This window comes from Oryzias latipes, chromosome 2 (genome assembly GCF_002234675.1).
Source record: "Oryzias latipes chromosome 2, ASM223467v1".
In the NCBI taxonomy this organism is placed as follows: domain Eukaryota; kingdom Metazoa; phylum Chordata; class Actinopteri; order Beloniformes; family Adrianichthyidae; genus Oryzias; species Oryzias latipes.
Genome location: NC_019860.2, coordinates 4,758,319 through 4,779,221, shown reverse-complemented (window position 1 = coordinate 4,779,221; position 20,903 = coordinate 4,758,319). Strand labels below are relative to the sequence as shown.

The 20,903-nt window shown below is 42.1% G+C and overlaps 1 protein-coding gene and 1 long non-coding RNA gene across 3 annotated transcripts in view; one reads left to right on the top strand and one right to left on the bottom strand.

The window, feature by feature from the left end:
• The window catches only part of LOC101163225 (gastrula zinc finger protein XlCGF57.1), a 466,623-nt gene that overhangs the window by 231,118 nt on the left and 214,602 nt on the right, over positions 1-20,903 (bottom strand). Inside the window, exon 1 of one of the 2 annotated variants that reach the window (XR_002874596.1) lies at positions 1,733-1,781. Coding sequence is in view for 1 of the 2 variants with exons in the window: in XM_023962488.1 (XP_023818256.1) it covers positions 1,733-1,741 (9 nt within the window). In the remaining variant the exon portion in view is untranslated. Of the gene's footprint in view, positions 1-1,732; positions 1,782-20,903 lie in introns of those variants that run through there. The other variant, XM_023962488.1, reaches the window with a different exon arrangement.
• On the top strand, positions 10,801-11,338 carry LOC111948759. Its single transcript, XR_002874741.1, has 2 exons — positions 10,801-11,017; positions 11,116-11,338. It is a non-coding gene; the product is annotated as an uncharacterized LOC111948759 (long non-coding RNA).

The window sequence follows — 20,903 nt, the reverse complement described above, 5'->3', positions numbered from 1 at the left end:
TTATGAAAGTGAGTTTGTTATGGAAGTATTAAATATGACAATAAACCATCACAAGCCTCAGAATAAAGTAAACGTCCACCTTCTTTTCACGCTTTTTGGGGCAAAATATGATTGCTATGAAACAAATCAATGATGCCAGAAGTAGTTTCACAACAGGAGAAACTGGCACAGAAATTCTAGAACAACATGGTCCGATATTGGAATGGTTATTTTGGCTCAGGTGTAGCCACGCCCCTCTGTCTCCAGCATTGATCTGATTGGTCTGTCCTCTGCATGTCACCAGACTAGCTTTACTTTAAACGTGTTCATGCAAATGTCTGTTAAAGCGTTAAAAGATCAATGCTGATGCTTCCACAACTGAAAACCAGCACGAATGTCTCCGCTGCACTGTGGTGGGAATAACAGCCCACTGATTTCCCATCATGTCTTTGTTTACACTCTACAACTGGCTAACTATGGAGTAATATTTATGTCACCACGTTGTACACAAAACTTTTTAAACTGGTAATGAAAAAGTTAAAGATCTGCTTAAAAAATGTTTTGCCTTCTTTAAAAAAAAAAATTATTTTACGTTTTTTTTGGCTTAAATTTTTTATTTTTTATTTTTCATATTTTACTGTAAATTTTTGTTTTTTGGAAAAAAATGAAGGTATTTGACTCTTATTTAAATTAAACTGTTGCAGTGAAAATGCAAATTTTTTTAGTTGTTTTGCTATTTGTTCATATACCGCAAGTTGTATATTCAATGTAAGTTTTCCTCATATCGTGCTGCCCTATCTGCCATCAAACAGCCTGCTGATTGGTCCAGATTCTAACCAATCAAATTGCCATATGTATCTAACATGGTGTCTTCTACTGAGGCTCAGAAGCTGAACCCGCTCTTTTTACACTCGATTTTGTTTTTTTGGATGAAGAAATTTTCATTTTAAGACACACACAGGACCAAAGACACACACACAGGACCAGAGACACACACACAGGACCAAAGACACACACACAGGACCAGAGACACACACACAGGACCAAAGACACACACACAGGACCAGAGACACACACAGGACCAGAGACACACACACAGGACCAAAGACACACACAGGACCAGAGACACACACAGGACCAGAGACACACACAGGACCAGAGACACACACACAGGACCAAAGACACACACAGGACCAAAGACACACACAGGACCAAAGACACACACAGAACATCACACACCAAGCAGAAATGAACTGGAGTTTCTTCATTTCTGTTTGATTCCATTCCATGTCATGCTCAACAACAAACAAAACACTCTCATCAGTGTTAAATCTCACTTTTAGAATCTGTCTGATTATATTTCAGACAAAACACGTCATTTCTGGTAGTTGATTATGGAATGAACAGACATGCAATCTAATGAATACATTTGTACATCAAATAACAATATAGAGCTTGCCATAAATCTCATTTATATCAGAGTACAGTCCATGTTATTTGATAATGGGTAACTGTGACATGGGTGATATTAGCGCTTTATACCGTCTATTCAGCTCGCTGGGTGTGTGTACCGTAAACTATGATGTAAACGCGCACGCAAAAAGTCAGTGACGGCTAGCGAGACCGCACTTCCACAGATGTCGGATCACTTGACCGCGGTAACATTGGGGCTATCAAGCCGCACAGTTTAGAACGAGATGACGAAGAAAACAAAGACGTTCGTGGATCTATTTGTCTGCAGCAGTGAACGTACCAACTATGTTGAGCTGAAGCTGCGGGTTCCAGCTGCTATCCAGCAGTCTGCGCTGACGACAGAGCTCCTCCTCGTTCTGGACGATGGTTCCTTCAGCAGCAGAAAGTTGTTCTCTGACAGAACCTTCCTGAGGTTCTGAAGACATGGTTCCTGCTCCGATCTTCAGCTCCAACTCCCACAAACACCGCCGTCCTCTTCACTGCAGCTCCGATCGATCATCTGCTAGTCTCACAATCACAGCAATCCACGTTGTCTTTCCGTTCAACACTTCTTCACTCATTTACGACACTTTGGAAAAGGCTGAGAGTTCCCACACGAACCACGTATCGTCCTTGCTGTCCAAAAACCTCACAAACGTCCCGACAAAACACCACCGTCCTCTCAACACAAGGTAACGCTGCTAGCCTGCTAACAAGCTAACGCTGCTAGCGCCTCGCGCTGTTTACTTCCGGGTCACGTGCAGAAACTTTATTTAAAAAATTGCTCAACTGGAGTTCAATATGGTTTGAATGCTTTCAATAATTTTAAAAAAGTTTTAATAAGTGAAATAATAAAGAAAAATAGTTTTGGGCAAACTATATGAGAGATGATATGATGTTATCACACTGTAATTAATAACAGTCTTCCATTTTGACTCCAAAACGCATCTCAGACTAAATAGACTTAAACACATTTCTTCAATGTATTACTAAACTATAGTAACAGATAAAGGAACCTTTAAAGTGAACAAAGAAGCCAATAACAAAGAAAAGTAGTAATTGTGAAATAATGAATTAAGTGGAAAAAACAATAGAGTTTAAGGTTTCCTCAATTTCAATATTTATTAAATAAGCAAATTTATAAAGCATAAAAACGTTTTTCACCAATGCACTGCAAGGAGTTTAAAGCTGTTTTTTATGAGGTTCCATTTGTGCCAAAAATTTGTTTTTGTGTCCACTGTCTATGTCTTTGGTCGTCTCACTTTGTCGTCAGGACTTAGCAACCGTTGCTACTGTCGATAGCTCCGGTCGTTAGCTACTGTCGTTAGCTACTGTCGATAGCTACTGTCGATAGCTACTGTCGTTAGCTACGGTGTTTGCTACTGTCGTTAGCTACTGTCGATAGCTACTGTCGTTAGCTACGACGTTTCCCCGTGTTTTGTCGTTAGATGTTCTCGTTTTTCAAATTTTGCCAAAGTCGTCAGAAAAGTCCTTTGTACGGCCGGTAATTTTTTTCCTGTACTACCACGGAACTAAAAAGAAATGTTTATCAAAGCAGACGTCAGGGTTAACCATGACAATACGTTTTTAAGATGAACTTTATTTTGATATTCCCTCAAACGCGTATTGCCAGAAAGGGTGGGGGGGGGGGCATGCATACAACGCTTGACACGAAAACAAAGTGGCGCATTACCGCCACCACCTGATCTGGAGGCGAACTACTTCTATTTAACGCGGAGAATGACACATAATAAATATGAACATTTTACGAAGACTATTTATGAATGTGCTGTGTTCTGATCATGAAAAACGTGGCTGATTTATTAATAATAAAATTACAAACACATTGGTGTTGATTTAATGTATTTGTTCAGAAATAAACCCTCAAGTCATTAGTCCATGGCAATATTTATTCTTTTGCCGCTGAACGATTTACGGGGGCCTTGCAAGGAGGCCTTTAAAATATCTTCGATGAGTTACCTTCTCAAATTTTAGTGGGTCGAGTCACTAATTATGAATATAACAGTCGAAAACTGACTTTTTTGAGCATTTCTTTTTAATCTATTTATGTGACCATGAGATGGCGCACTCGGGACCAGTATAAGGCTCTTATTAGCCCGTCTGATCCTCGTTTATCCATCAGATTTGTAACAACATATTTTATAAAGATCAGTCATTTCTCAAAATAATTTGAAATAATAGTTTCATCACAAGATTAAATTGAAGCCATACTCTAAATAACTTTAAACGGGAACGTGAAACCGTTGTACGCATGCACCCCCCCCCCCCTTTCTGGGAGTGCGCGTTTGCAGGATTGTCAATAAAGGTTTTTTTTTTAAAGTGTTTTGTTCCGTGATAATACGGGAAACAATTTATCGACCGTACAAAAGACTTCTCTGACGACCTTTGCAAAATTTGAAATACAACAAGATCTAAGGACACAACATGGTGAGAGAACGTAGCAAACGACACTAGCAACAATTGCTAAGGATCTTCCTGACGACACGTGAAACGACGTAGCAAACGACACTAGCAACGGTTGCTAAGGATCTTCCTGACGACACGTGAAACGACATAGCAAACGACACTAGCAACGGTTGCTAAGGATCTTCCTGACGCCGTAGTTAGACGACATGGGATAAGGACAATGACAAAGATAAAGTTTAAGGATAAAGCAAGCATATACATCACAAAGTTAATACAAAGTAATAATCAAAGAATCATGGGCATGCAGAAGATATTGCTTAGTAATACATAGACATGAACCAATGTAAAATGAACTCGTTCAATAGACATAGACAATGAGCCCAAAGCATAGACAGTGGACGCAAAAACACGATCAGTAGACATAGACAATGGACCAAACACATAACAGTAGACGCAAAAACACATTTTGATATTTTTGGCACAAATGGAACCTCATAGTTTTTTGGTTCTCTTCCATCAGAGAAACAACTACGTACCTGTGTTACCTCAAAACAGAGAGCATCAAAAGCCTTCACAGATGTTAAGAGAGGAGCGCCGGTGCCACAAATCAGATTGGGAAGCTTGGTCAGAGTGAGAAAGCCCTTTCATGTAAAGAAAGGACTGTCAAAGTTTCATGCCCCAGCCAGAGTGATGAAGACAGCAGGTGAAAGGTTGTATGTGCTGGAGGATGGACGCAAGTGGAATGCTTCTCACCTGTCTCTGGTTCCAGAAAGTGCACATGACACGGCCACAGGCGCTGCAGAAGCAATGCCTGAGCCAGAGATCACACCACCGCTGGGTGACAGGATGCCCAGACCCACAAGGGTTAGAAAGAAGCCTGCATGGCTTAATGATTATGAACATTAGTCATGTCTCACGATTAGTGTGAAAAAATGAAAAAGTAGGGGTGAGAAGAACTGTTACTTAATGAAGATTTCTTGAGTAATGTTTATTTAAATGTTGTTAGAGAATATCTTAAGAGTATCTTAGTTAGAGGTAATGTGGGGACACACACACAAAAAAAATTATTTTAAAGTTTCAGTGTTTCCATTAGAGGTCTGTTTGGCTGTTAAACAAGGGGGAAAATATGTTGTGCATTCAATTGCTGCACCACAACACTAGAGGGCGTGTTGTGTTGTATGACTGACTGTGAGTTCTGTATGTTACGTTGTGAAGAAGAAGCATTAAGAAGAGAGCGGGAAAGCATTCTGAGTCACGTCCCGATTTCTGTGCAGGATTACTTTTACAAGAACACAACAGGAGTGTAGTCTGTTAGGATGATAAAACGCCCTTTTTTACCTTTGTGCTATCTTGTGACCCCGCCCTTACATTGACGCGTTCTCCCTACCATGTCAAAGGTGGATAAAGGTGGAAAGATTTCATGTAATCCATGGACACCAGTGAAGATCCCAAATCATTGAAGAAAAAAGGTTCAGAGCACTGTCTAGTGGGTCTAGATGACCCAACTCCCAATGGTAAAGTGCCTAGGATAGCACAAGGGTTAAACTTTACTGCCAAATTACGGAGAAACGGGCGGTTTTTTATTGACAATATTTTTGCGTTACCAGTTTTTTTCGACCCAAAATTTTAATTATTTGAGTTTCGATGTAGAACAAAGGTAAAAAAAAAAAACCTGTAGGATGATATTGATTTTGGTTTTCTATTTAAAATATTCAAACTTCGATGACACAACCTGACAAAAATAAATAAATAAAGTTTTGTAACTGTATAATCTCCAGTCAATTTGTTGTGCAAAAACAAACAAAAGTCCGATATAGGTTACAATCTAGTCATTACCTTATTTAACAACACTAAAAATGGGTTGGTCCAACTATAAAATAAAATAATAAAAATAATTACAATTTTTGATTAGTAATAATCATAAAAATATTGTTTTGTTTGTATAAGCCACAATATATTTCCTCTTTTAACCCTTGTGCTATCTTAGATGACCCCACCCTTACATTGACGTGTTCTCCCCACCAAGACAAAGCTGGATAAAGGTGGAAAGATTTCATGTAATCCATGGACACCAGTCTTCTTTCTCTTTCGGCTTTTCCCATCAGGGGTCGCCACAGCGAATCATCCTTTTCCACCTCACTCTATCATGAACATCTTCTACCCTAACATTAGCCAACTTCATGTCCTCTGTTAAGACATCCATAAATCTCCTCTTTGGCCGTCCTCTTGCCCTCCTGCCAGGCAGCTCCATCTCCAACATCCTTCTACCAATATATCCACTATCCCTCCTCTGAACATGTCCAAACCATCTCAGTCTGGCTTCTCTGACTTTGTCGCTAACACAGGCAACATGAGCCGTCCCTCTGATGTACTCGTTCCTTATCCTGTCTAACCTGGTCACTCCTAAGGAGAACCTCAACATCTTCATCTCCGCTACCTCCATCTCAGCCTCTTGTCTCTGTCTCACTGCTACCGTCTCTCACCCATAGAGCAGAGCTGGTCTCACCACTGTCTTGTACACCTTTCCTTTGAGTCTTGCTGGCACTCTTCTGTCACACAACACTCCTGACACTTTCCTCCACCCGCTCCAACCTGCCTGCACTCACCTCTTCACCTCTTTTCCACACACCCCATCACACTGAACTGTTGACCCCAAGTACTTAAACTCCTGCACCTTCTTCACCTCAGCCCCCTGTAACCTAACGCTTCTACCTTGATCCCCCTCGTTCAGACACATGTATTCTGTCTTACTACGACTGACCTTCATGCCTCTTCTTTCCAGAGCAAACCTCCACCTCTCTAGCTGTTCCTCCACCTGCTCTCTACTCTCACTGCAAATTCCGATGTCATCCGCAAACATCATTGTCCAGGGAGATTCCTGTCTTACCTCGTCTGTCAGCCTGTCCATCAGCATAGCAAACAAAAAAGGACTCAAAGCTGATCCTTGCTGTAGTCCCACCTCCACCTTGAACTCCTCTGTCTGACCTACAGCACATCTCACCACCGTCATACTTCTCTCATACATGTCCTGAACTACTCTGACATACTTCTCTGCCACTCAAGACGACCTCATACAGTACCACAGCTCCTCCCTCGGCACCCTGTCATACGCCTTCTCTAAATCTACGAACACACAATGCAGCTCCTTCTGACCATCTCTGTACTTTTCCATCAACATTCTCAAAGCAAAAATGGCATCAGTGGTGCTCTTACGGGGCATGAAACCATACTGCTGCTCACAAATCTCCACCTTCTTCCTAAGCCTGGCTTCCACTACTCTTTCCCACAGCTTCATTGTGTGGCTCATCAACTTTATTCCTCTATAGTTGCTGCAGTTCTGCGTGTCACCCTTGTTCTTAAAGATCGGAACCAGAACGCTTCTCCTCCATTCCTCAGGCATCTTCTCACTCTCTAAAATCCTATTGAACAACCTCGTTAGAAATTCCACTGCTGTCTCTCCTAAGCACTTCCATACCTCCACAGGTACGTCATCAGGACCAACGGCCTTTCCGCTCTTCATCCTTTTCAGAGCCTTCCTAACCTCATCCTTTCCAATCTCTGCTACTTCCTGCTCCACAACAACCACATCTTCCTCCCTTCTTTCCCTGTCATTTTCCACGTTCATCAGCTCCTCAAAATACTCCTTCCATCTTTTCTGTACATTCTCCTGGGTTGTTAGCACCTTTCCATCTCTGTCCTTAATCACCATTACCTGTTGCACGTCCTTCCCATCTCTGTCTCTCTGTCTGGCTAGTCTGTACAAGTCCTTTTCTCCTTCCTTTGTGTCTAACCTGTCATATAGCTCATCGTAAGCTTTCTGTTTGGCCTTTGCCACCTCTCTCTTCACTCTACGCTGCGCTTCCTTGTACTCCTGTCTACCTTCCTCAGTCCTTTCTACATCCCACTTCCTTTTAGCCAACCTCTTCCTCTGGACGCAGTCCTGTACTTCCTCATTCCACCACCAAGTGTCTTTACCGTCTTTCCTCTTTCCAGATGACACACCTAGCACTTTCCTACCTGTTTCCCTGATAATCTCTGCTGTAGTTTCCCAGTCATCTGGAAGCTCATCCTGACCACCCAGGACCTGTCTCAACTTCTGCCCAAATTCCTCACAAGTTTCTTCATTCTGTAGCTTCCACCACTTGGTCTTCTTTTCTGTTTTCCCTCTCTTCTTCTTCCTGACCTCCAGAGTCATCTTACACACCACCATGCGGTGCTGTCTGGCTACACTCTCTCCTACCACCACTTTGCAGTCATTAACCTCTCTCAAATGACCTCGTCTACATAGGATGTAGTCCACCTGAGTACTCCTACCTCCACTTCTGTATGTCACTCTATGTTCCTCTCTCTTCTGGAAGTAAGTGTTGACTACAGCCATTTCCATCCTCTTCGCAAAGTCCACCACCATCTGTCCCTCCAGATTCCTTTCCTTCACACCAAACCTGCCCATCACCTCCTCATCACCTCTGTTGCCCTCACCAACATGTCCATTAAAGTCTGCTCCAATAACAACTCTCTCTCCTCTGGGGATACTCTCGATGACCTCATCCAACTCACTCCAGAATCTCTCCTTCACTTCTAACTCACAGCCAACCTGTGGCGCATACCCACTGACTACATTCACCATCACCCCTTCAATTTCTAACTTTAGGCTCATCATCCTGTCTGAGACTCTTTTCACCTCTAGAACACTGTTTACAAACTCCCCCTTCAGAATCACTCCTACCCCGTTTCTCTTCCTATCGACACCATGATAGAACAGTTTGTATCCTCCTCCAATACTACGTGCCTTGCTGCCCTTCCACCTTGTCTCCTGCACACACAGTACATCTACCTTCCTTCTCTCCATCATGTCTGCCAGCTCTCTGCCTTTCCCTGTCATTGTGCCAACGTTAAGAGTCCCTATTCTCAAACCTATGTTCCTGCCTTTTCCCTTCTCTCTCTGGCCACGGACCCTTCTGCCTCCCTTCTTTCTTCGACCAACAGTAGTCAAATTTCCACCGACACCCTGTATGTTAACAGCATCGGTGGGGGTCGTTGTTAACCCGGGCCTCGACCGATCCGGTATGTCTAAAGTGTTGTGGATGATTTGCATGGTTATTTTGGCAATTCTTACACCGGATGCCCTTCCTGACGCAACCCTCTCTATTTATCCGGGCTTGGGACCGGCACAGAAGTAACTGGCTTGCAACCCCTGTGGCTAGATTAATCCATGGACACCAGTGAAGATCACAAATCATTGGACACCAGTGAAGATCACAAATCATTGAAGAAAAAAGGTTCAGAGCACTGTCTAGTGGGTCTAGATGACCCAACTCCCAATGTGCCTAGGATACCACAAGGGTTAAATCTGTACATCCATTTATTCAGATGTGTCCTTTATACATGTAAACACTAAAAAAGATCACATGTGAAAAAGGAAAACCGATTAATATGAATAAACAATAATAATAATGATAGTGATAAAACATCAGAGCCAAAGAAACTCGTCTGAGAAAAGGCTAAAGAAGCAACCTTGTGTATGTGTATGTGAGGGGGGGAGGGGGCCAAAAATTGAGACACAAAACGTGAATAGCATCATAGAGGGGCAGTATCATAGAGGGTGCACATCCACCAGCAGTGGTGGATGTGCAATGACATTTTATTAGTACCAAAAAAAAAAGATGTCCCCCCGTCACACGCGCCTCGCATTTCCTGGCACAATTTGAGGACTGGCTGTTGTTACTGCAACATTTTGATGTGTTTTTGACCTGTTTCCATATAGTTACCTAAAGTCATTAGTTGATGCTTGTGTATTTCAATTTTCGGAGAATGAAGAGAAAGTCTAAATCTATTCTAATTTTAGTTTATTTTAAGAAGAAAGGTACAGCAGAAAGAGTGAAAGGGATGGTAGGGGAGCAACAGAGGAGTATTGAGGAGGAGGAAGATGAGACAGAGCAGCATGATCCACAGCCAGCATGAATGACAGACAACAATGAGGAAGACAAAATGAGACGGCATCAGACGAGGGACAGTCAGCATCATTGGTCAGAGAAAAAAGACAGAACCCAGCAAAAGGTGCTAGACCTGTTCCTGGACCAACAGGTGAAGTTATGAATAAAACTGTTTCATGTTTATTAGTCTGAATAGAAATGTCTACAGATTAATAGTTACCATGGAAGTGTATTATTGTTATTTTTATTGTTATTTCAGAACAACTGACTTTTTGTTCATTATAGTCAAGAGCCAAACATCCCAAGCAGACACACCTAAGCAATAAATATAAACACAATAAATCAAAATAAACCAGTGGGAATTTAACTTTCTGTTAGTTTTCTAAAGGCTGTTTTACTACGTTTAGTAGAATTAATTTTAAAAATAGCTCATGGTTTTTGTGTGTCACCCCAAAATTGAAAATGGCCCCTACCGTCAAATGTGACAATTCAGCGGTAGAAATAACCACTGAGCTAAACCGATGCAAATGTAGGTATGGAATTAAAAATCCAATTCTATTTTTTTTTTCAATTTCAAAGTTGTTCAAAGTTTGATGACTCTAATAATAAATAAAGTCAATGCAGAAAGTAAAGATAGAATATTAAGAATAGAATTTTTACATTTTTTTAACCCAAAAACATGAAGGGACGTGACGTCACTTTTCCTACCACTGGTTTGATGTCATAGTTTTTAGATGGTTTCATATTTCAGTTTGAAAAGACCAATGTTGATCAGGAAATATGTTACTCTTCTTTTTCTTTCGGTTAAACAAGCCCAAGAAGACCTGGCTGCAGACGACAAAATGGCGCCCCAACATCATTAGCCGGAACCGGAAGTTCACGTCCCCCCCCCTCTCCATTTTGTTCGAAAAATACTTTTACTGGTCTAAAAAGACTAGTCAAAAATTGTTACTAAAACCCGCCCATTTCTCCTTTATTTGACATTAAAGTGTAAAATGGACGTTTTTTATGCCGTTATCGACCTAATATGAGCGACAGGCAACACTCCAGACCAGCTGGTGGCGCTAAAGTACCATGACCCTATTAGCCAAACAAAGAAGAAGAACAGCACGAGGCGCTAGCAGCGTTAGCTTGTTAGCAGGCTAGCAGCGTTAGCTTGTGTTGAGAGGACGGTGGTGTTTTGTTGGGACGTTTGTGAGGTTTTTGGACAGAAAGGACGATACGTGGTTCGTGTGGGAACTGTCAGCATTTTCCAAAGTGTCGTAAATGAGTGAAGAAGTGTTGAACTGAAAGACAACGTGGATTGCTGTGATTGTGAGACTAGCAGATGATCGATCGGAGCTGCAGTGAAGAGGACGGCGGTGTTTGTGGGAGTTGGAGCTGAAGATCGGAGCAGGAACCATGTCTTCAGAACCTCAGGAAGGTTCTGTCAGAGAACAACTTTCTGCTGCTGAAGGAACCATCGTCCAGAACGAGGAGGAGCTCTGTCGTCAGCGCAGACTGCTGGATAGCAGCTGGAACCCGCAGCTTCAACTCAACATAGTCGGTATGTGACTAAACATTTTAAATTCATTGGTTTGCCCTGATCTTTATGTCACTAAAAGGGCTTGTTGCAGTCTCGTCCAGCCTTCGCAGATTCGGATGGTTCAGGACGTCCAAAAAGGACATTTGCAGAAATGAAAAAACACACTAGAGTCTGCATGAATTTTCAAACCTTTTGCAAAAGGGGAGAGGTGGAAAAACACCACCTGTTAGGTTTTGTGGCTATCTGCTCTCTCTGTCATCAAGGCAAAAAGGCTTTTTTAAATATTCAGTAAGGGGAGGTGAAAATTAGAATGGTGTGTTTTTGTCTAGTCTGCATTGCAGGTGTCGTGGCTCCATAAACACTCCAGTACAGAAAGAAAACAGACTAAAAGTCAAAAACAGGCCTACTGGTGACCTTGGTACCTATTATCTGTTACTGAAGGCAGGAATCAAGCAGATTTCTGCAATACAATATACATGCATATAGCAGTGCTTCTTAAAAAGCAGGGCTTTCAGATGAAGTGATGTTATGGTGTTCCATCACTGCCGTAAAGTTAAAGGACATAAAGACAACTGAGTGGGCGTATTCTGGAACTGAATGAGTGAATCTTACAACCGTGCAGGCTCAATTCTAACCGAGCGACCCTGCATTTTACAACTGCACGCCTGCAATCCTAACTGAGCCGTGATCCTACGTGGTCAATTCCCGTTTGGGCGCTTGCTTGGGTTTGCGCGCAGTGTTAAAGGTGCGTTTTTGTCACTTGGGGGCGATAACCTTTCTGGTTGATCTGATTGGCCGAAATTTGGTGGTCAAATCCAGCAAAGCAGTGGTTGGGACTTTCTTTAAAGAAAGAAGAAGAAGCTTTAAAGAAAAGAAACGGCGGCTGTAACGTGGATTAAAACATTAACAAATTCAGGGGGTTTTCACATAAGAAAAACGTACAGCACAAAAAAACTGCTGCACTTTCTTACCCTGGTCTAGGGTCATTGGTTAACGTTTTAGTCCACGTTACATCTGCGGATTTTCCAACAAAGCCTCTAACACCGACAGGGGTGACGAACAAGTTTGACACAAAGAGCCGACATTTCTAACTGTGATGGTCATAGAGGCTAGTATGTGTTTTAAAAAAGGCACTGGGAGCAAAACTGAGTTGGTTGTGATTTATTTTTTCAGTCATCAATCAGCATCCAAAAATCCATCAAAGTCCTCATCTTCTGTATTTGAATGAACAGCTTGGCTAAATTTTTATCAAACATGCCAGCTTCCCTATGTCATCATCAGTCCGTCTCGTTGCCGTGTTGATCCAAAGAACAGTGCAAGCAGACGCGTCAGCCCAAGCTTAAGTCCTGCAGTCCCAAAGTGTGGCGTAACTCGCCCGGCGCTGCCACCCAGTAAGAGGAGCGGAGGATGGACAGCTTTTCACTTTAATCTGCTGGAAGTGGCTGCGCTCAAGATTTAGACTTCGGAAAAGAAAAAAAGACTTCCGGCCTCAATAACTTCTGATAAACGTTCAAATGTGTCAGCAAATATCTCAATCCTTTTGTATTAACACAGAGAGTGAACCACAAATGCATTTCTAAAGAAAAAACATCGTTTTTTTTCCTTTTAATCAGAATTGTTCAAGCTGTGAATGCAGACATACAGCAGGCTGACAAGGGACCGTCAACAAAGTGCAAACTCTGCGCAACACCATTCTGTAAAAATCAATCTCACAACAACAAAAAAATGTCCACATTTATTTGACCTGGTAATGAAGACTCGTCAGCATATTCCTGTTACATTAAATAGAAAAAGTAGGAAAATTCATCTTTATTTTATCTTGTTGCAAAAAATTTAAATTTAAATTTTCATAGATAAATGAATCATGACTAAAGTTATGCAGCGATGAACCACCAGGGGGCGTTTAATACGCCAAACACAAAATCCCCCGGCGGCCGCGTCGCAAATGAATACAATTACAACGCAGTATTCTTTATTAAAAAATAACAACTAACTACTACCTATCTAACTAATGAACTACCTATATGGGTGTTGCAGAATGACTGTCTGTGTGTCAGCACGCTGCGTGTGTTGGAGGAAGGAGCGCACACCAGGGCTCCAGACTGCGACTGCGCATTTTGCGACCAAAATTTGAGAGTGTGCGACTGAATTTTACATCCAGTCGCACATGTGCTACCAGTAAATTTGCCTCCCCCACCCTACGTATTTTTTTATGCATTAAACGTGGAAGGGGCACGTCAATGATCAATGAAATAATCAATGAGACGCGAGCGCACACGCACGCAGGCAGACAAACACACACTCGCGCACATACTCATGAAACGCGAGCACGTACACTCTCGCGTGATGCCTGTGTGTGAAGCGGCCACTGCGTGTGAGAAGAATAGGGAAAGCCACTGCGAGTGGCTAAAATGCGTGGAGGGGCCTAGAGATATTCGCGCGCGTAAACATCTGTGGGAAGGAAACGGAGACAAATATCATCACAACCTGATATGTGCGTCTGAGCTATGAGTAAGCGAACTATTGATTCGTTCGTCCGACCTGCGGCTAGTGTACCAGTGCCAGAGTCTACAGCAGGGGTCTCAAACTCGCGGCCCCCAAGATGATATTTTGCGGTCCCCGCCTTAATATGAAGGTTTAATGTTACTGCAGCCCGCCAGTTTGTATGAATGACACTTTTTCATTGTCGTGCGCGAAGCTGACCAACCAATCACAGTGGGGTATATGACTCTTGGGGGGCGTGACAATGACAGGGTTTGAAAGCAGGAAACCTGACAGCCCCCTCCCTCCACATTAAGGAGTTCCTTACTTTCTTTTAGAACGTATTTATTCGCTTGTAATTTTCTACATACATGCAGTCCTTACTTTCTTTTAGAACGTATTTATTCGCTTGTAATTTTCTACATACATGCAGTCCGTGATGAACTTTTCTCTGGGTCACACAGAACCGGAGGAAGGTTTAGGTTTTGGTTACGGTTACGGCGGCGCATCAGACGGTTATGCACGGCCGTTACGGCAGCACGCCGCTCTCGCGGGAGTCGGGTCAGCTAAGGAGAATAAATGTCCCACACCTACATGCGTGACAGCTAACGGGGCTTGAACATTAAACACGCTCGAGCAAAAACAACATTAGTTTTAGACACACTGAAAATACGTGGGGAAAATGCAACGACAGACGTGTTTGAGATGAACCAGCACCTCGCCTGGATCGTTGGGGACACCAGGCGGGGGGGCTGTGAGATGAAAGCGAATCTGCAGCAAGACTGAAGGAGGACAGGAAATTGGAGTTGTCCTTAACATTTTATTTAGTTTTAATATTCTTCTCCCCCTTAGTATGATCTGTGTTATTATATATTTTATGATTATTTTAATGACTTGTTATGTATGTGGCCTTTTTTAATGAATTGGTATTTTAAATTATTTTAATTAATCACTCCACTACAAAAAACATCAGGACACATGTCCCATAATGCATTGTTTTGTAGTCTGTAGCGCAGCTTTCAGTCAGTTCAGTTTCCAGCTGTGTCCGAGTAGGTTTGCCCCTTGCTCGCGATATTTTTGTGATGATTGACAGTTGATGTTGGAGCAAAAACAAAAATATATGTCACACACCAGGTGATCTGCGCAGCGTTGAGTTCACCTGGGTGATCTCAAACACGGTTATTGTGCATCTTGGCTGCACATATTTGGTGTCACAAAGATACATTTCCATCCGTTTTCTTTACTTATTTGTACTGTCATGACAGCGATGCTTTTGTCAGTTTACCTTCTAGTTGCATTTTCAAAAGTGCAGAATGAAATGTGACTCTGCATTTGAAACAGCACATTGTAATTTCTGCATCTATTATTAAAGTATTTATTAGTAATACAGTGGAAATTAGTAGATTTGGTTAGAATGTTGATTTACGGTATGTGCCCCTAAATTTTCTGGTTGTGCCCCTAAAATTTTCAGTTAGGGGCCACTGTGCTCCTAGTGAAAAAAGTTAGCCTGGAGCCCTACACACACGTGTGTTGGGGGTGCGTGTTGATTCTTCTTCAGCGGACCACTCGCGAGCTGCATGCGAGCCTTCACCTTTGCTCTCTTCTCAGAATATTATATATTGCCCAGTAATAAATGAGACTGCAGACACTTTGTCACCTTTTCAGTAGCCATGATCCTGACACCCATGAAGAACGCGTGGCAGGAGGCTCCGCCTTTTTTTACACAGACACATAATGTTCTTCTTCTTCCACTTTCGGCTTCTCCCATCAGGGGTCGCCACAGCGAACTAGTCGCATGGTAAATTTGGCAATGTTTTACGCCGGATGCCCTTCCTGACGCAACCTTCTCAAACCGGGCTTGGGACCGGCACAGAGGTAGAGAAGGGAACAGGGAGCAGCCCAGAGTCGAACCCTGGTTTCACGGACGGAAGGCGCCGCAAACCAGCACGAGCTAAACCGGCTCCAGACACATACTGTTGTGCTGCACAAAATGGTTCCCAAACAAAACATGTAGTGATATTCATCGAAATGTAACATTGCGCGCTGGTGTTTGGTGTTAAGGAGTGAAGGAGAACAGTAATTACCCCCCTCCCCTCCCCCAACACAAAATCCTCCGGCGGGCGGCCGTGTCGCGCACTCAAGAACGCACGCAGCTTGTAATGGAAATCAATACAATGGAAATCAATAATTAGAACGCAGTAAATTTGTCGTATCTCCTCGCGAGACGGAAACTTCTGTTGTAGAATGAGTATGTACATGTGCTGCTAAAACCGCACACGTGTGTGTAAGAAGAGGGAGCGCGTGCAGCGCAAGAGCGTTTGAGAGGCGTGGCGCAGGGAGTGAAGGAGAACAGTAATAAAAGGTTTCCCCCAGAAACTTTGAAGTCTGAACACAGGACTAGCAGAAAAAGTAAATTATCAGGAAAGATGAATGTGTTTAATGTGTTTATTATAGTTCCGTGGCGCACCATATGCAGAAATTTCAACAAAAAAAAAACATGCAGTGATGAAGTCATCTTCACGCCCCTAAACTTAACCGAACTGCAGCTGCTCTATTCCTGCGTGGGGGGGGGCATCTTTCACGTTCTCACCTCTTTTCCTCTCATGCTGTTCTATTCTAAATACTCTTTACCAAACACAACAACACATTAGGGCCGCTCCGTACATTTTGGAAAAGTGTAAGACTTTTATGTTCACCTTATGGTTGTGAAAGTACAATTAAAAACCCAGAGAGCGCCTGTTAGCCACCCCTGCTCTGAAAAATGAAAGTCCCGCCCCACTGTTTTGCCGGATTTGACCAGCAAATTTCGGCCAATCAGATCAACCAGAAAGGTTATCGCCCCCAAGTGACAAACACACCCCTAAATACCGCCCACCCAAGTGACAAAAACGCCCCAGTAACCCTTGTGCTATCCTAGGCACTTTAACATTGGGAGTTGGGTCATCTAGACCCACTAGACAGTGCTCTGAACCTTTTTTCTTCAATGTTTTGATATTCATTGGTGTCCATGGATTACATGAAATATTTCCACCTTTGTCACAGTAGGGAGAACACGTCAATGCAAGGGTGAGGTCATCTAAGATAGCACAAGGGTTAACGCTGCGCGCAAACCCAAGCAAGCGCCCAAAGGCGAAGTGAACTAGCAGGATCATGGCTCAGTTAGGATTGCAGGCGTACGGGGTCGCCTTGTAAGAATTACGCCTGCGCGGTTGTAAGCCTAGCTCGCTCAGTTCTTGAATACACCCGGTCAGTTGTCTTTACGCTTATTCAATTAATGGCAGCGATGAAACACCATATGATGTCATTTTACGTGATCACTAATTTTGTTCCTGAATAAAAAGCAAAACAATACAATCTTTGTGACACAAATCAATGATGAGAGTTCTTAGTGTCAGAACTTTCTCATTAATGTCCAATCCAAGAAAGGGAGGAACATAATTAAAACTCATATTAAATCAATTTGTATTTCCATCAAATAATAATTTAATTATAAAGAATCCAAGGAATCTGGAAAACCTCAGCTGCACTGTTCAGTACCAGGTATTTCTCTCTGAGTTTTGGATAAAGATGTTCTGGATCCATTTCAGTTCACAGATCAGATCATTGAAAATGAAAAAAATATTGACTATAAATCATCAACCAGGAGGAGGAGAAAAAGGGCCATCGCCAAAAAAGAACACAGCTGGAGATATTAACTACCAGTCCCGTCAGTGATCATGGGAAATATAAATGCCTGCAAATAAGGCAGATGAACTCCTTGGGTTGGTCGGTAGTCAAAGGATCTATCGCGAGTACTGTCTATTCATGCTAACAGAGACTTGGCTAACAGCCAACACACCCGACAACAATATGGACGCAGAACATGGGTTCTTTTTTGGCGTGCTGACAGAGACACTGCAGTGTGCAGCAAAAGTAAAGGAGGTGGCCTCATAATGTACATCATATGATTGGTTTGCGTGTCAAAATAAAAGTGCAAAGTACGTCTTATCACGTGTCTCTGCCCATATTGTAGCATTGCTGCAGCGTTTGTCCGCCGCATATAATATATCGGTCTGTTAGAATTTTGCCAGGCATCAAAACCGGTCCATTGCACAATAAAGGTTGGGGACCGCTGATTTACAGCACAGAAGCTAAGCTAGGAAAATCTGACGTTTGGATAAGCTTCTCAATTGTTTTTATTTTACATGCAGGCCAGGGAAACGAAACAAACGACCCCATGATTCTCTTAAAAAATATCAATACAAATACGTGTGTTTTTTTTTTTTCCTGCTGGACGGGAGAAGACACAAAATCAATGCATCTCTATTATTGTGCAAGAATAAATTCTCAGAGTTTTGCGGGTGGGAGTGGACATGCATATTGCGGGAGTGTGACACATACGTTGTGGTAATGGGCAGAAATTCGGCAGGCGAGAGCAGAATGAAGAAAACTGTCCCGGAAAACTACCAGATTCTGTTCACCACATCAGTCTGTCTTTACGCAGTACGTGACTTTAAGCAGATGCTCGAAGTGCAAAGTTAGTAACTCTAAGCTAAAGCTAAAAAACAAACAAACAATAAAATCTATTGGGTGGGGAGCTAGTGGGTCTCGAATGTTTCACACATAGTTGCAGACATTCATGTCTATTATATTTAGGAAATACCAGTTTTACGATGGTTGTGTAATTTTATTTTAATTATTTTTTCATCACACCTTAAAAGTCGGACGTGGTTAAAGTTAGCATCTGGTTGTAAGCATCCAGTTTGATGTTTTCATCTTCATCACAGAGTATAAGTTTTAACCAGCAGCAAGCATTTGACAGGGGATGAAGATTCAGTCAAATAAAGTTGTCAACCTGAATATGTTTCAGGTCTGAGAAAATTTGTAAAGGGGAAAGTAATGGTATATTAGGCATCTGTTGAGAAACTGTAGCACAGAAAGTCCTCTGTTAAAATTAAATACTCAATCGATCAGAATTTGTTAAAAAAAATTATGAATAATATTTTTGCTCTGATCTGAGACTTGATTGAGTTCTCAGTGTTATAATAATATTCTATGAAAGAAAAAAAAGCGACTGTTGCTTTTATAGAATTTTTATAAATCAGAAACAACTTCTACAAATTAACAAAATTCCTTCACCGAATCCTCGTCATCTAAAACAACAGCCTACAAATGTTTTATTTTTAAACAAATTTTTTTTGTAGTAGCATTTAATGTGAAAAACATTTTTTTCCGAAAACAGAAGCTAAAAATGATCAAAGGGAAACTTTTGCTTATTTCAGACTGATCCGTGAAAATATTGTTCCAGTCTGTGACCTGAAATAGGTTGAAGACCCAAATCTTCTGGAATGAAGTATAATGCTATAGTGGAGCTCCACCTAGTGGCCAAACTGAAACGCCCTTAAGGAGAGGCAGAACATTTATTTTTGTAATATGAGGCAGTTTAGAAGCTTTAAAATGTTTATGATCTGTACATTTTTTTTGGAACTTCTCTGTTTGAGAAATCCTGTAACAATAGCTGTGTTTACATGGACAAAAGTAATCGCATTAAGCGCCTGATCGGAAAAAGAATGTGTGCTGTAAATCAGACTCATTTGGATCAAAATCTCTTTCCGATGGAGATATGTGGGTTATGCTGATTGTTGATCCAATTGTGGTGCATATAAACAGTTTATTCCGATCATGGGTCTGTACTGCTCAGTTTCTACTTCGACTTTGTTTCGCTCTAGAGGAGATTTTGGAGGCAAACGGGTCCGACCGGCTGCTCCACGCGAGTAAACAATGTTTCTGGCTCGGGCAGCCGGACTCATAGCTTTGTGTTTGCAGGCAAGGGAGGGTGTTTTGTTACATGTGCGCTCCATGGGAGGTTCGGACCGCGGCCTGTCCCGCCGCTCTGCGTGAGCAGGCTGCCGAACACAGGAGAACCGTGTCTCCTGGTAAAATTGAGTCCCTGAACAGAGAAGTGGCTTTTGGGCAGTGTGTTAGCTAACAGAGGCGGCTTTTCAAGGCATTTGCCACGTGGATTTGTGTGACCAGTCGTGTCCACACAAAATAAACACTGATGCTATTCCACTATTTACGTGCAGCCAAGGTCCAGATTGCAGCATTGACCACAGGGATATTATGTTCATCTTTGGCTAAATGTTATTAGCATGTGCTGGCCGACTCCTAACCCTTCTTCCGGCTCCGTTCCGCCACCCAAGAAGCACTGACCACATGGATTAAAAATAAAAAGATAAGCGAATAGGTGCTTCATAATAATCATAACAATAATAAAAGCATGTTTAGAATAGGGATGGTTATCCATAAGGTTTTAACGGTACTACTACTCTTATCGATACTGCTTATCGATCCGGTATTTTAACGGTACTCTTATCGATACTTTTTTGGACGAAAAATTAATAAATAAATAACAAATTGAGAACATAAAGTGTTTTATTGCCTCATTATGCAATAACATTGTTTTTTTTAACAAAACATTTTACTTTGTACATGAGAATGTTCCACACAGGATATTTATTTAATTATTTAATTTCATTATTTTTTTTCTTTATAAGCGTGATGTTTCCTTTGAATATATTTCATTCTTTTGTCCATTTTCCACAACCTTGAACAGACTTTTCTGTCTGTCAAACACCCAGAGTTAAGTTAATTGAGAGGATGGAAACAAATTTACTTTGATGCAGATTAGTTTCTATTTATTTATTTATTTTAAATCCAGTAAAACCAATAAATTATATTAATTTTATGGATGAAGAATATCATTAGTTATTAATTATCAAGTTTTAGGAAGCAGCCGTTAGTTTATTGGGGGTCCGGAACCATAAGCGGTGAGTCTAAGGCCCCCCCCTTTCTACCTTTTCGTTGTTTGCTCCGCGTGTAGCCCCCCCCCCCCCCCCCCCCCTCGCGCACAGCGTGTTTACAGACAGCTCAACATACGGTCATCGTAGCAGCAAGGTGAGAGGATGGTAGGGTCTCCTTGACGCAAGCTTACTTAATTTTACACGGAAATGGGTGTTCTTAGAGTATGGGGGATAAAAGGATTTTTCGGGGGGCGCTCACGTGTCCCCTATGAAACCACCATGGACTGTGTGTGCGCTGCCTTGTCTCGTGTGTGTGTGCGCGCG